Genomic DNA, 16,666 nt, shown 5'->3' with positions numbered 1-16,666 from the left:
TTTTTACCACAAAATTGTTGATTTAACCCCAAATCTTTCATTTTCACAAAGATAATAGGAGAGAATGCACCATACAGTTTATTGTACAATTTTTTCTGAACACGCTGGTACCCCATATGTGGTGGAAATCCACTGTTTGGGAGCTCGGCAGGGCTTGGAAGGGAAGGCGCGCCATTTGACTCTTTGAGCGCATAATTGGCTGGAATCATTAGCGGACACCATGTCACGTTTGGAGAGCCCCTGATGTGCCTAAACAGTAGACCTCCCCCACAAGTAACCCCATTTTGGAAACTAGGACCCTCAAGGAATTTATCTAGATGTTTTGTGAGTACCTTGATGCCTCTGGTGCTTCACAGAATTTTATAACGTTGAGCCATGAAAATACGCCCCATACAGGATCAGATACCTCCACTAGGATACTTGAGGAAAAGGGGTATCTTCCTTTCCCCTCACTGACCCGGTCAGTACACACAACCCCTCTCTCTGGAGGCATAACAACCCCCACACACTGACCATGTGTCAAACACCCAGTCTCCATCTTAACAGATGAGACACACCCATTGGTGGAGGTATGTGGATAACCAGACCCGCTAGACTCTCCAGCTGTCCAATAAATATGGCCCTGGTACACCTTAACAAAGCTTGTGGCACTATAAGTACGAGAGCGGACATCACTTCTGATATATTATCGGCTGCCATGTTACAATCTAGAAGTGGTTTTTGAAGAAACCTTTTTTGTAAGTTATCTACTGAAATTTTTTTTCAGGGTTTGGCTCGAACAGTGCCTAGTTCAGAGTGGATTCCATTAGGAAAGGCTTCAAAGAAGTGATATGCATTTTCATTTTCTCACCATGAGGTTTTTTTTTCAAAGCCTGAAATACAAATCCGAGCTCAAAAGACTGACCATATGAACAGCAAAGTGTTTTTTTTTTCTTCAGTAAAAATTAAATTGAAAGAATCTTTATAATATTTTCTCATTGGCGCAAACATGGATTTTAATAGTTTATTTTTTTTTTTACAATAAGGCCCAGTACCCATGCTGTGTAGTTTTGACGCGTATTTTCAGAAATCTGCAGCAAAATCTGCATGTCCATTGTGAAGCAATGTCGGAGAATTCAGAAGTGCTGTGTCCATGTTGCTTATTTTTCCCTTGAGTATTTGGTGCAAAAAAAAAACGAATTTGCACCAAATACGCAAGGGAAAAATACTAAATGTGGGCACAGCACTTCTTAATTCTCATAGACTTTGCTGGCTTCACAATGGACATGCAGATTTTGCTGCAGATTTCTGAAAATCTGCATCAAAATCCACATCAAAATACGCAGCGTGGGCACAGGGTCTTAAGATGCAAAAAAAAAAAAAAAAGCCCTAATGCCTATGAGTACTGGTTTTATTCATGACAAACACTGATAATCTACTTGGACAGTCATGGCGAACCTTTTACAGGCCGAGTGCCCAAACTGTAGCCCTAAACCCATTTTTTTTTCCGAAGTGCCAACCAATCCTATTATGTAAATAATTGATTTTAATCTTACCTTTTAATCTTACCTTTGCCGTCTTCTCTTCTCTTCAGCAGGGGGCATCACACTCATTCGTGCTTACCACACATTGAAGCTGAGCCCCTGCCCTTTCCAGACACAGCAGTTGGATTGATCTTTCTGGAAAAAATTGCAGCATATTAGACAGAAATGTTAGCCTGGAATGCAATCAGATTTCACCCTGTAATCCACATCTATATCTCAAAGTCTGAACATCTTGAAATCCCATAAAGACCTGCGAGTTGCTCCCCTCCCCTTTCATTGTGTAGTTATGTCCCCTTCCTGGGCCACTTGGTAAACATGTCCCCCATCCTGATATATTTTTCCTACATTCTGGTATATTTGTCCCCATCCTGGTAAATATACCTCATCCTGGTCAATGTCCTCCATCCTGGTAAATGTACCTTATTTTGGCATGTTCCCCCATGCTGGCAAATGTACCCCATCCTGACATATTGCCCATCCTTCTAAATGTTCCCCCATCCCGGCATGTACCCCATTCCTGGTAAATGTCCTCCATCCTGGTAAATGTTCCCAATCCTGGTTAATTTACCTCCTTCCTGGTAAATGTACCCTATCGTGGCATGTTTCCTCCATCCTGGCATGTATGTTTCCTCCATCCTGGCATGTATGTTTCCTCCATCCTGGCATGTATGTTTCCTCCATCCTGGCATGTATGTTTCCTCCATCCTGGCATGTATGTTTTCTCCATCCTGGCATGTATGTTTTCTCCATCCTGGCATGTATGTTTCCTCCATCCTGGCATGTATGTTTCCTCCATCCTGGCATGTATGTTTCCTCCATCCTGGCATGTATGTTTCCTCCATCCTGGCATGTATGTTTCCTCCATCCTGGCATGCATTGTTCCCCATCCTGGCATGCATGTCCCCCCCCCCCCATGCTGGCATGTGTGTTCCCCCACTCCATGCTGGCATGTGCGGTCCCCCACCCCACGCTGGCATGTGCGTTCCCCCCCCCCCCATATGCTGGCACTGGCCCCCCCATCCCCACCTTGGCACAGCCGCACACGAGCTGCGCGCCCTGGGTCCTCAGTTCCCACGCGGCCAGAAGACGTCATTACGCCGGTGCCGCTCACTGACTCTCCTCCGTCTCCTAGGCAACACACCTGCGGCCTGGGAGAGGAGCAGTGTCAGAGCGAGGAGAAATGTCTCCTCCGCTCCAACACAGATTTGATCTGCCGGCGTGACTGCACCAGCAGATCAAACCGGCAGGATCAGGCGACAGCACGCGTGCCAGCAGAATGGGCTCTGCGTGTCCCTGGTGGCACGCATGCCATAGGCTCGCCATCACTTTACTAGGAGATCAGACATATGAGGGCCTAACTAAAAGACAAGCTTACACTTACAGATCCTCATGAATGTTCATTCTAGTTATGCATTGGCTATCAGAATATTATTTTTCTTTGTTACTTATATATCATCAGTTCATTGAGTAGTATGTTCTTTATTTTTAGGTCTAAGGAGATGTCTTAAGTGTCACCAAAACTGTAAGAAATGTCTTGGTTACCCTGATAAATGTGTGGTGTGCAGAGATGGATACAGGTAAGTCCCGTACAGCCATTGACCTGGCTGTCGCTATTGAGTAATCAATATGAATTGATATACACCAAGTTCTAAAGTGGATCTGCCACTATATGACACAATATAAACCCTATACATTATTAAAAGGATGTTCGCACCAATGAATTTAATATATGTGAAAATCCATGTCAGAATAGCTGCTGGCTTTTGTGAAAGTTTTCCTGACTGATATCGAAATATTAATGTACTGCCATTCTGACTAAAGTGAAACAAATCAGATAAAGGGCGCTCCCGTGTAGATGAACAAGTATGTGTAAAAAATACTTTGTTGAAAAAACACTACGTCCAGCCTTCATCAGGTGTATAGGAAATGAGATCATATGACCATTTCCTAATTGCCTGAGGAAGGCTGGATGTGTAGTGTTCTTTCGATAAAAGATATTTTATTCAAATACTTTTGTTTTATCTAAGCCTATCAAATCCAACAGAGCTATGCCCCTCCCCCCTCTTTTGTCTAGATAGAATCTCATCAGTAACAGCTCTCATCTCCGTAATGGAAAAGGGTACCGTCTCACTAAACGACATACCAGCGATTCCGACCACGATAGGGGCTAGTCAGGATCACTGGTGCGTCGCTACATGGTCTCTGGAGAGCTGTCAATCAGGCAGATCTCACCAGCCACCAGCGACTCCTGGAACGATGCTGCGCTTGGTAACTAGGGTAAATATCGGGTAACTAAGCAAAGCGCTTTGCTTGGTTACCCGATATTTACCCTGGTTACCAGTGTACATCGCTTAGATCTGGCTCCCTGTATACGTAGCTAGGGTACACATCGGGTTACTAAGCAAAGCACTTTGCTTAGTTACCCATATTTACCCTGGCTACGTGTGCAGGGAGCCAGCGCTTAGCAGTGTATGCTGGTAACCAGGATAAATATCGGGTAACTAAGCAAAGCGCTTTGCTTCGTTACCCGATATTTACCCTGGTTACCAGCGTACGCTGCTTACATAGAGTCTGTGCTCGTTGGTCTCCCGCCGTCAAACACGCCGATGTGTGCTGCACAACGGGAGACCAACAAGCAAAAAATGAACCAGAACAGTGTGTAACGATCAGCGATTTCACGGCAGGGGCCAGGTCGCTGCTCAGTGTCACACACAGCGAGATCGCTAATGAGGTCACTGGTACGTCCCAAAACCTGTGACTCTGCAGCTATCTCGCTATGCGAGATGTACCCCAAAGTCTTCCCTGAATACAGGTTTTACCTCCGAACTGGGAATTTTGATAATGACTGATCAATTCTGGCAGAGAAAGAAGCAAATTTTACAAGAAATATTACCAAGTTGCTTATTTTCATGAGTACTATTGATTTATGAACTAAAAATTAAAATGATGGTTACATGGTCATAATCAGACTGTAGTCCACGGGAACCACAGTTCTGTAGAGACGCAGCAAAAATCACAAATAAACATTTACATCCAAGTAGTTATATATGACGTTGTCTCTGATCGGAGTTGTTCTTTCTTTTCTTCATCTTGTCCAGACGCCATTATTACTTTTCATTTTCACAGCTTTTCTCCACAGACTTCCATCTTCTCCGGTCTTCTGCAGTACATCCAGACACCCTTAAAATAGCAGCAGGATAATGCTCTTGAATAAAAATATTTGCTCTGTCCTTTTCACCTGATTAAATAATTGCCCCTCACTGTGTTCCCTGCATAAAATGATGCACACACTGTATCCTCTTCTTGTACATGGCCTCCACACTGCTCTCTCCTTTCTATACTGAGCCCGTTCTTCACACTATCCTCTCAAACTGTGACCCCCACTATACTACCCGGGCTCTACATTGTGCCTACTTGTCACATGTCCCCCTCCTCATTATACTGTCCACTTCAGGGTGTGCTCTTACATGGTCTCCCCATTTTATGCCCTCCTTATACTGTTTACCCCCCCCCCCCCCCCTTTACAGGCACTACCCAGTTTCTACGGTGCCCCCCCCCCAGTAACTTCTCACACTATTCCCCATAAAAGGCGCCTCACACATTTCCCCCTTCCCTCATACAGTTTCCTCTCACATCCCCCCCGCTAAGCATACATTCGGCTAACATATTTATCTCCCGATTTTCCATACTATCGCCTTACACATCCCCCCCCCCCACTCCCCATACTGTCTGCAGCCATCCCAAACTGTGTCTGCACCCATACCATCCCTCTCCAAGCTGTGTACACATACACCCACCTCTCATATTATTTCCTCATACATGCCCCTCCTCGCTCCCCATACTGTCTGCACACATCCTCCTTGCTCCTGATTATGGTCTGCACCCATCCCATTCCTCGCTTTCGAACTGTCCTGAAATCCCTTCTCCTCGCTCCGTATTCTGTGTCAGCACCCATATTCCTCTCACTCCTTTCTGTCAGCACCCGTCCCCCCATTGCTTCCACTTTAGCACTTACCATCAATGCTGTCTGCACCTCTGCGATGTTGAAGATCTAATCACACTAGTGACGTAGCCCTAATCCTGAAGTGCTTCAATTGTACTCACATCTGAAAGGCGTGAGTGCAATTTATCTCTGGAAGCCAGCACGCTGTACTCTCTGACCTGGCTGTCAGCTTGACAACCAGTTCAGAGAACTGCCGAATCCCAGTCCAGGGGGGCAGCAAAATGCTGCCACCGGGGAGGCATATTGGACTTCTGCATCAGGGGACTTTACTGCGCCCATCAACTGGCTGCTCTCGGGGCAAGTGCCCTACTCGCCCACCCCCAGATATGCCCCTGGCGTCACAAAATGACATACAGCTCCTTTAATATATCAGGTACCTGACTTTGATGCAGGCTCGCAAGCCCGCATCATTGCCTGTAGATGATTGCTGTGTTATTCAGCCATCATCTGCCTCTAACAGCCACTGGTGGATCACAGCTAGGTTCATGGCTGTTAACTTGGTAAATGCCGCTGTCAGTCTCTGATGATGGCACGTAATGTGCACTGGCAGGGAGGTTCATCATTCTAAACATGTTTGGTGTCTGTGTAGTCATCCTAACCTGGAGAATCAAATTGCCAGATCAGTTTTAGCATATAACTAACATGATAAATACAAAACTCAGAAAACAATTGTGGAATTGACTTTCTTTTCCAATTTCAATGCACTTGGAATTTTTTCTCGCTTTCCAGTGCATCACATGGTAAAATGAATGATGTTATTCAAAACTACAACTTGTCCCATTAAAAATCAAGCCCTCATAAAATTATGTGGATGTAAAAAAATTACGGTAAGTTATGACTCTTGTTAGAAGGGAAGGAAAAAATGTAAAAAAAAAAACAAAACCCCCACAGAAAATAGACTGGTGATGAAAGGGGTTAATTGCTGTTTTTTGTTCATTCTGCACTTTCAAAAAGTGATCCAACAATATTAGCAATCTCAAAATGTTACAAAAAAAGGCATACCAACACAAGCCCCATATACAGCTCTGTTGGTGGGAAGAAAAAAAAGGTACAGCTCTCAAAACCTGAAGATGCAGAATACTTTTTAAAAAAAAAGTGTACAACATGCAAGATATAGGTTTTTTTTTTTTTATCTAAATCTGGTTTTGCTGTCATTGAAAAATAAAGCTCAAGTGAATAATAAATATTACCACTCTACCCTAACCCTAATAATAGGAATAATAGTGCAATTGAAATAAAACAATAATTGAAACTGCTGTAAAATAAGTTCTACATATTCACCTCCTGTGGAGAACGCCTTTTGGTAAAGAAGGGTAAATATAAATGCAAGAATGACAGTAGTTGAGTTGGTGTCTATCGACCTAACAGTTCCTTGTGGAGTACATCAACGGTGACAATAGTCTCAAGCCAGGTGCCTCCTGTTGAATGGATGTTCATGCCTGTCATTGACACAAAGGATACTTTCCACAATGGCAGGAAAAAAAATATATAGATCACACTGAAAATAGGTATTGCTCTGCAGAGTTGTGCTGTAGCGAACACTGGTAACTTTTTCTATTTGCACGGCACAAGTTTTGCCGGCCAGTGTGTTGTATGGTGCATTTACTGTTGAAGTCTTGAGAGTTGCTTTCAGTCCTGCTGTTCCTGAAAAGTTACTGTTGCGGTTACGTCCTTCTGTGCATGCCTGATTCCATGCTGTGGGGGCTCTTTTTGTCCTTTTGTTCCTAAATACCGTAGTTACCGTATTTTTCGGACCATAAGACGCACTTTTTTTCCCCCAAATGTTGGGGGAAAGTTGGGGGTGCGTCTTATGGTCTGACTATAGGGCTGCGGCTGGGAATGAGGGTGCTGCAGGTCATCGGGGGCACGAGCAGGCAGCAGCAGCGCCTGCCGTGACCACGTGGGCCCGCTCATTACATATGCACGCCCATCCTCCCACCCATCTCTCAGCGCTGAAGCCGGCACTGACAGGTGGGCGGAAGGATGAGCGGGGATGTGCGCATAGTAAAGAGCCGGCCGCATGATCACCCCTGGCAATTACAGCCTGGAGTGATCATGTGCGGCTGTATTCACTGCCCCCCGCGCGTCATTACCAGCGCGGGGTGCAGTGAATCAGTACACTCACCCGTCCCCGTGTGTGGAGCCGTCCCCCTGCTGCACGCGATGTCTTCCTGTCTGTGCCGGTCAGCTGATCTGTGCTTGTCAGCTGATCGGCACAGACAGGAAGATATCGCGATGCAGCAGGGGAACGGCTACACACACACACACACACACACACACACACACACACACACACACACACACACACACACACACACACACACACACACACACACACACACACAGGTCAGCGGCGCAGAGAGGAAGATGATCGGCTGCAGGGAGTGAGGAAAAGGTGAGTATAAACGTTTATTTTTTTCTCTGTGCTATAGGATACAGGCCATATACCAGGATGGTATATGAGCACGATGGGGGCATATAGCAGGATGGGAGTATATGAGCAGGCTGGATGGGGGGGTATGTGAACAGGCTGGATGGGGGGGGTATGTGAACAGGCTGGATGGGGGGGTGGGGGTATGTGAACAGGCTGGATGGGGGGTGGGTGTATGTGAACAGGCTGGATGGGGGGGGTATGTGAACAGGATGGATGGGGGTTTATAGCAGGATCATATACAAGGCAGGAGGATCATTACCAGGATGGGGTACCTTAGTAGAGAATTTGGGGACATTACCCCCATAACAGTGTCAGCAGCAGATCCTCGCCCCATAACAGTGTGTCATGACCACATTTTTTGCTTAAAGTTTTATTTTCCCATTTTCCTCCTCTAAAACCAGGGTGCGTCTTATAGTCCGGTGCGTCTTATAGTCCGAAAAATACGGTATACAGTAGTTGCGGTTCGTCCTCCTGTGCTCAGCTGATGCAGTGCGATGTGGGCTCAGGGAGCCCCGACCAGAGGTGTTACCTTGAGCAACAGCAATAGGTGAGTGCACAAGAGCTGGCGTTAGAGAGAAGCTACAGAGGCCTGGTGCTGCCGTGCACAGGAGGACGGACCAAAACTAGAACTACGGTCTTCAAGAAGAGCGCCATGAGCCCACACAACACTGCATCGGCCATGCACAGAAGGACGCAACTGTCACAATCTCTCTTTATATTTGATAGATATTTGATAGGTCATCACACGGGGCCAATCATATTACCTGAAACAGCACCCATCCCTTCATACACCCAACATACTATTGGATGCATATTGCACTTTAGCAAACTCTTGTTTTATGATTTAAATGAAGAATGGAGCTGCCTTATCATTTACACAACATGGTGAACTGTGTGGAAATAAAATGAAAACCATTCTTGAGCTGTTGTTCATATACTATGCATCCCAAAAAAATTAGAATAAGGCTTAGTTCCTGTATTTTTTACTAAGCACTTAAATTGGAGTTTGCTAAAGACCTGATTCATCTTGACTGGGGTTCTTCACTTCCACCACTCTTCATGAATTTGAGAAGTGGGTGTTACTCGCTCAGTTGTAGCTGGTCAAAAATCGATTTAGATTTTTACAACAGTTTTCTGAAGTAAAAGCTTTTGGGCCTAAATCTCCAAAATACGGGATTCAGACACAACCACCAACAGAACCATTCACTGTAATGGACTCCATCATGCCTCTGTTCCCGGCAGGGTATTTCTTTATAAGCATGCATGAAACGCAGATGAACAGTCTTTTGCAACTTTAAATAGGTGGACCCCACCGGTACAGCAGCCAGACGTAATAGTTCCCTATGAAACTTCTCAGGTTTATATGGAAACCCCAACAAAATATATGTAAACCCAGCCTTAAAAGCAATCCAAAATATTATAGATCAAAATAGTACCAAAAAAACTTAAACTCAAAACACAAGTAAATGATGTGAACATTAAATACACATGGTAACTATTTACTAAGGGTACTTTCACACTTGCGTTATTTTCCTTCCGTTACAATCCGCCCTTTTGGGAAACAGCGGAATCCGTTAACGGATTCCGCTGTTTCCCATAGACTTGTATGGGTGACGGATTGTACCAAAAGGAGCTGCGTTGCTTCCGCTGGGCGACGCTCCGTTGCTTCCGCCCAGCGGGAGCAACGCAGCATGTAACGTTATTTTGAGCAGCGGAATCCTCTGGATTTCACTGCGCATGCTCTTTTTTTTTTTTTTTTTTTTTTTTTTTTTTTTAAATCAAACTTTATTTTGGCTCGCGGTGGCCGAACGTTCAGCTGAGCGCCCGGCTGCCGGCAAGCGACAGCGCTCAGCTGAATGACCGGCCACCAGCATGCCCGGCCGCCGGCAAGTCACAGCGCTCAGCTGAGCGCCCGCCCGCCGGCATGCCCGGGCGCCGGCAAGTGACAGCGATCAGCTGATCACCCGGCGGCCGGCTGCAGGGAGCGATCAGCTGATCACCCGGCGGCCGGCTGCAGGGAGCGATCAGCTGATCACCCGGCGGCCGGGAGCGATCAGCTGATCACCCGGCGGCCGGCTACAGGGAGCGATCAGCTGATCACCCGGCGGCCGGCTGCAGGGAGCGATCAGCTGATCACCCGGCGGCCGGGAGCGATCAGCTGATCACCCGGCGGCCGGGAGCGATCAGCTGATCACCCGGCAGCCGGCTGCAGGGAGCGATCAGCTGATCACCCGGCAGCCGGGAGCGATCAGCTGATCACCCGGCGGCCGGCTACTGGGAGCAATCAGCTGATCACCCAGCGGCCGGCTGCAGGGAACGATCAGCTGATCGTTCACTATAGTCTGCCGCTGGTAAAACCGGGAAAAAAAAAAAAAAAAAATCAAAACGAATTGCGTTGTTTTGCAGCATCCGTTGCATCCGTTGTGTCACTATATGCAACACATCCGTTGCATCCGTTACACAACGCAATGCAACGGATACCGTTCAACGCAAGTGTGAAAGTAGCCTAACACTTTTTTTTTTTTTTATTTTTCTTTTGTGGCATGACTGATTGCCGTGTGAAGAGTCAGGAAGGAATTTTTTCCCCTAATGTGGCGTTTAGTGTCTGCCTCATGCGTTTTTTTGCCTTCCTCTGGATAAACATGTTAGACTTTGGGTTGAACTCAATGGACTTAAGTCTACCTTCGACCTTAAAAACTGTGAAATTATGACTGCTTTTAAGGGCATGAAAATTCAAAAACTACGACTTTTTCCACATTTTTGGCAGATTTCCACAACCTACACACAAACTAATGTTTATTATTAACACATACCATATACTGTAGACCAGTGATTCCCAAATGCCAGTCCTCATGACCCCCAACAGGTCATGTTTTCAGGATTTCCTTAATATAGCATAGGTGATGCCTTGATAATGATTCAATTACTTGTTCAATAGTAAGGAAATCCTGAAAACATGACTTGTTGGGGGCCATGAGGACTGCAGTTTGGGAAACACTGCTGTAGACTAAAGTTTACTACCAACACAAACCATATAGATTACAGTTTATTACCTAGCACAAAGTACAATGTGTCATGAAGATCTCAGAATTATTGGGCTATGTAGAAGCATTCCTAAAGTATTACCACATAGAGTAACATGTCAGATGTGAAAAAATATCCCAGTTAGAAACTTGAAACTGATCTTTACTTAAAGTTAAATAGCTGATATGGTTCATCTGAGTCTATAGTGTACAGGCTGATCTGTGACTTAAGAGTTCAGGATAGAATCCAAGGACCAGAAAGGGTTCCATACTTCATTTATTTTGACTCTACTCGCATATACAACGCCATTAATCCCACAGCACTTTACCGATACTGGTATCACTGTCCCCATTGGGGCTCACAATCTAAATTCCCTATTATGGTAGTATATCATTGTAGTGTGGCAGGAACCTGGGTGAAGTTCCATTAAAATCAGCAGTATAAATATCTCCGAACAATACTATCAGTTTTTGCTTGGGTTTTCGAGTTGACCAGGTTTTGATGACCATGTCAGGATATAATTGGATGTTAGAGCACGCTCATTTACCTTTTTTCTGGGAACTGTCAAGGTCTCAACATCACCTAATAAAGATATGCTGACATTCTCCTGTTGTGAAGAAGGTCAGAAGTTCATTCCAATGTATAATAATCATCCAGAAGGGAGACAAATTAATGAGCTGATATTTAAATGGAGCAAAACATGAGCGCTTGTCTGATTTAATCGTGATCCAAAAAGAGGAACAAGTCTCATCAAGGATGCTGTCGTCCCCTGTCAATTATGTTCATGCACCCACTAATTACCCTACATCGCCACAAACTAATTTTAGCACCAGTCACCTAATAGGAGTCGCCAGTCGCGGAACAGTTTGGTACCATAAAATCATAGGTTCGGTTATGAGCCTCCCCCTTTCTTTCTGGACTGATAGGCTTCGTGCTGAAACTGTTTTTGAAATAGGCTGGATGTGTTTGCTTTCAAAGAAACATATTGACTTGAGCAAATACTTTTCTGCAGCTTGGGTAAATAGGCAATTTGGAGGTTTGCTTGAAAGGACCGTTGTCTTGGTTTGCCGGATGATGTGTAAGACATGCAGAAAAAACCTTTTTAAGCCGATGCTTCTTTGATCCACTTGGTGTCACAGGGGCACATTCATTTTCGAAGCTTTTTCCTCTTCTCTAGGTTAGTGAAGGAAGTGGCTTCATGATGAATAAAGAACCTGTGGGGTAACGCTACATATTAAATGATGGCTACTGCGTTTTGGCCTGAAACTCTAATTGTAATTTAAGAATTTTTTTTCTTTTTGTATTTCATGGTTTTTAGGTTTTTTTTATTCAATTTTATCTTTTGTCAAATGACTTTCAGGACCACTTTCCTGAACAGCGACATTGTTTATTGGAGCCTTATATTACAGTAAAAAAAATGGACAAGTTAAAGGGTTTCTTCAAATCACTCAATGAAAGCAATATTCACATACGTGAACCATCCCTTTAGTGTCACATCTGCCCACATGAATGTGGAGAAATAAATCTAGATCTTCGCTTCTCACCACAGGTTTCTTTGTATTTTATATTGCAAGGATTTTTTTTTCCTCTGGACCTTTCTGTATAGAAATTAGACATGTGAAGCAACTTGACTCTGAATGAATTGTCCTCATTGCTTTATTAGCTGGGGCCAGTATTTCAGAAACTGTCAAATGTGTGGGGTAATCTCGTGCACTTAATAGTGTGGTAGAAAAAAAAATCCAACAGGGGGAATCCTTTGGAAGTAAATGTGTTAACAGTTAAGCAATTTGCAGCCATTTACAGCCCTGGTGTTCCAACTAACGCGGTCAAAAGCCGATCAAGACGATTCTGAGCACAGATGGGCTATAACAGACAGCTCTGCTGAGAGAAACAGCTATGCAAGACTCCATTGAGCAAAAGAGCCCAAAAATTGGATAAATGAGAAGTGAAAAAACATTGTTTAAAAGGATTTTAGATTTCTGTTGCACCATGCTGATGGGTGGGTCAGACTTGTCCATAACTTGGCACATGCAGTGCAATCTATGAAACTTTCCTGTCAGGTGTAAATAGTTTAGGCTGGTGGAAATGGAGTAATACGGCAGGGCATGTGGAGTAGTAGGGGTGGGGCATGTGGAGATATGGGGTGGAGCAATGGGCTTGGCCAAGGGTCGCAATGGGGTTGGCCAAGTGGAGCAATGGGGTAGGGTTTGATTTCGTTGCACATCCTTGGTTCCTTGGTCTTCTAACAGCTATGAATGGACATCTGCATAATAGGGCTTTCCTAAGCATTGTGGCATTTATTCCTTCATTGCTGGTATTAACCCTATAGCTGAAGGACTCTTTGAGCAAGACAAAGCACCATCCCACAAGGGTCAAATAGTCATGGATTGGTTCCAGGAACAAGAGTTATTTTTGTTTGTTTTTTGCTGCCCTGGCCTCCAGACCAAACACCTAAACTCTATAGATCATCTACAGGCCGAAGAATGATGGGCTGTTCAGAACATGCAAGTAGCTTAATTTAATTTGAAGCAACTTTGAGAAGCTATCCTATCTGCATGGGTGAATATTCTTGTAAAAAGGCTTCAACACCGATAACCAAAATGCCACTGTTCTGCAGTCTAAATAATGTCAAATAGTCTACTAGGGTGAGTTGGCCTGGAAGAAATTTTTGACGTTTTTGGAAACTCAAAAAACCTATATAACACTTCCAACCACAGGTCAATGGGATAAATGCTAAATGACTATTCTGCAGCTTCTTCTTTTTTTTTTCTCTTTCTCGACCGAAACAAAATTTCTACTTTAAAATATGACATGACTATAGCAGGTGTCATGTGGAATGAAGGGTCTGAGCTTTAAAAAGGGCAGCGCTTGTCACATTTGAAAGGGTACAGAAGGTTATTCTTACCATAACCTGGAGCAGGTACATCACAATTCTATACTGGTGTCTCTACGTGCTCTAGTAACCTCCAGTGATTCCCCTGGTTATGGTTTATTGCACCGCATCTAATGTTGCCAGACCTATGTCACTTAGAATACCGTCCTTCTCTTTACCTATTTGCATGTCAATCAAGTGATTACTGGATGCAGTGTCTTGATGCCCGGGACAGTATACACAGTATGCTGCTGCTGTGCACAAATACCAGGAAAATCCTCTACATTCTGACCTCTACATCTTCAGTGCGTGAACATTTTATTTACACAGTATACCTTGTGCTTTGAAGAGCAATTACCATGAAATCCTTAGCAAAATATTCAGCTCGGATAAGTGGACAGTGTTAACTTTGCATAGCTGTTGCTTGTATTCAAGTTTTTCTTACTAAATCATTTTGCTATATAAACATTTATGATATGTATTTGAGATCCTTTGCTACTAGTTTCAGGGATTTATTTTTTTTCACTAACATTTTGGCAACACTCTCATAGTATCCTTTTACTGCAATTTAAGGTTCCTCGGTGGTTTCGTTTCTACTCATTAAATTTTTTTTTAAAGGAGTTGTCCTCTTTCAGAAACGTTTTTCCTATAAGCTCTGCTAGTAGTAATAGAAAAAAAAAGCAAAAAACAAAAAAACACTGTGCTTACTCTGCCCAGGTCCAGCACGCAGTCTCCTCATATGTTCCCGGTGTCTGTCTGCAGTGCTGATGTCCCTAGACAACCCCCTTAAGCATAAACCTATTCTGTACGTTTTGGATTTAATTGTAATATATATATATATATGTATGTGTAATATATAATATATAATTTTTAATGTGTATACTGACCTTCAGAACAATATAAATTTAGATCGCTTTAAATGGTCTAGATAAAAAAAATTTTTAAAAAAAAAGTAAAACCTCCTATAGTTTTGTGAATAAAGCTCCTATGAAGTCTGAACCTGCAGTCAAGCAATCTATCTGTCTTACTTTTTTCTAATCTACCAATTCTACAATCATGGCCATAAAATTTTGAGACTGACGTAAATTTTGGTTTTCTCAAAGTTTGTAGCTTCAGTTTTTATACAGCGGTTCAATGCAGTATGTGATTAATAGTTTTTCATAAGAATTTTGGAAAATTATGAAATGTCCTATAAATATCTGTTCTAGTCCTAGTGGTGATACCATTTTACTACAGTAAATTTATCACAAATGAGTCATGTACAATTGAAATCAGAAGTTTACATACACGATCTAAAAAGACACATCTGCATGTTTTTTCCATGATCTGACATGAAAGCAGAATAAACCTTTCTCGTTTTAGGTCAATTAGGAACCAAAATTATTTTTATTTGTCAAATCGCTGAAGTTTGGTTCATCCTTGAGTGCAATTTCCAGATACCTGAAGGTGCCTCGTTCATATGTACAAACAATTTTATACGCAAGTACAAAGAAGAGAAGAATGAGGTTCTGTGTACCAGAGATGAACATCTTTGGTCAGACATGTGCATACCAACCCATGAACAAAAGCAACAGACTTTGTGAAGATGCTGGCGGAAGCTAAGATTGTGTGATTATCCACAGCGAAAAGAGTACTGAAAAGCCACTCTGCCAGGAAGAAGCCATTACTCCAAAAGAAACATAAAAAAGACAGATTAATATTTGCAAATGCACACAGGAACACAGATTAATTTTTGGAGACATGTCCTGTGGTCTGACAAAACTAAAATGTAACTGTTTAGCCATAATGGCCATCGTTACAGTTTTAGGAAAAAAGAAGCTTTGAAGCCTAAGAACATCATCCCAACTGTCAAACATGGGGGTGGCAAGTACCATGTTGTGGGGTTGTTTTGCTGCAGGAGGGACTGGTGCACTTCACAAAATAGATGGCATCATGAGACAAGATTTTGTGACAATAGTGACGCAACGTCTCAAAACATCAGCCAGGGACTTAAATCTTGGGTGGAAATGGGTCTTCCAAATAGACAATGACCTGAAGAATACTGTTAAACTGGTTACAAAGTGGCTTAAGGATAACAAAGTTAATGTTTTGGAGTGGTCATTTTATCGCCCTGATCTCAATACTATGGAAAATTTATGGTCAAAGCTGAAAAGGCAGATGTGAGCAAGGCAACCTACAAACATGGCTCAGTTAAGCGAGCTTTACACGCTACGATATATCGAACGAGATGTCGGCGGGGTCACGTCATAAGTGACGCACATCTGGCATAGTTAGTGATATCGTAGCATGTGACAGCTATGAACGAGCAGAAATACTCACCTTCTCGTTCATCGCTGACACGTCGCTCATTTTCTAAAAATCGAACGTCCTGTTCATTGTTCCCGAGGCAGCACACATCGCTCCGTGTGACACCCCGGGAACGATGAACTGCAGCTTACCTGCGTCCTGCCGGCAATGCTGAAGGAGGTGGGCGGGATGTTTACGTCCCGCTCATCTCCACCCCTCCGCTTCTATTGGCCGTCCGCTGTGACGTCGAATGTCCCTCCTCCTTCAGGAAATGGATGTTCGCCGCCCACAGCGAGGTCGTTTGGAAGGTAAGTACGTGTGACGGGGTTACAGCATTGTGCGACACGGGCAAGAAATTGCTTGTGCCGCACAAACGATGGGGGCGGGTGCGATCGCTCGATTAATTGAAGCATGTAAAGCAGCCTTTACACCAGTTCTGTCAGGAGGAATGGGCCCAAATTCCTACCAACTATTGAGAAGCTTGTGGAAGGAGATCCAAAACATTTGACCCAAGTCATACAGTT

General features: G+C 43.8%; 1 protein-coding gene across 1 annotated transcript in view; it reads left to right on the top strand.

The window, feature by feature from the left end:
* PCSK6 (proprotein convertase subtilisin/kexin type 6) overlaps window positions 1-16,666 on the top strand; it is a 390,964-nt gene that overhangs the window by 330,575 nt on the left and 43,723 nt on the right. The window contains exon 17 of the mRNA XM_075346016.1: window positions 3,013-3,100. Coding sequence (XP_075202131.1) covers window positions 3,013-3,100 — 88 coding nt within the window. The remainder of the gene's footprint in view (window positions 1-3,012; window positions 3,101-16,666) is intronic.

This window comes from Anomaloglossus baeobatrachus, chromosome 4 (genome assembly GCF_048569485.1).
Source record: "Anomaloglossus baeobatrachus isolate aAnoBae1 chromosome 4, aAnoBae1.hap1, whole genome shotgun sequence".
Lineage (NCBI taxonomy): Eukaryota > Metazoa > Chordata > Amphibia > Anura > Aromobatidae > Anomaloglossus > Anomaloglossus baeobatrachus.
Note: the sequence above shows the minus strand (reverse complement) of the source record. Positions and strands in the feature narration are given on the sequence as shown.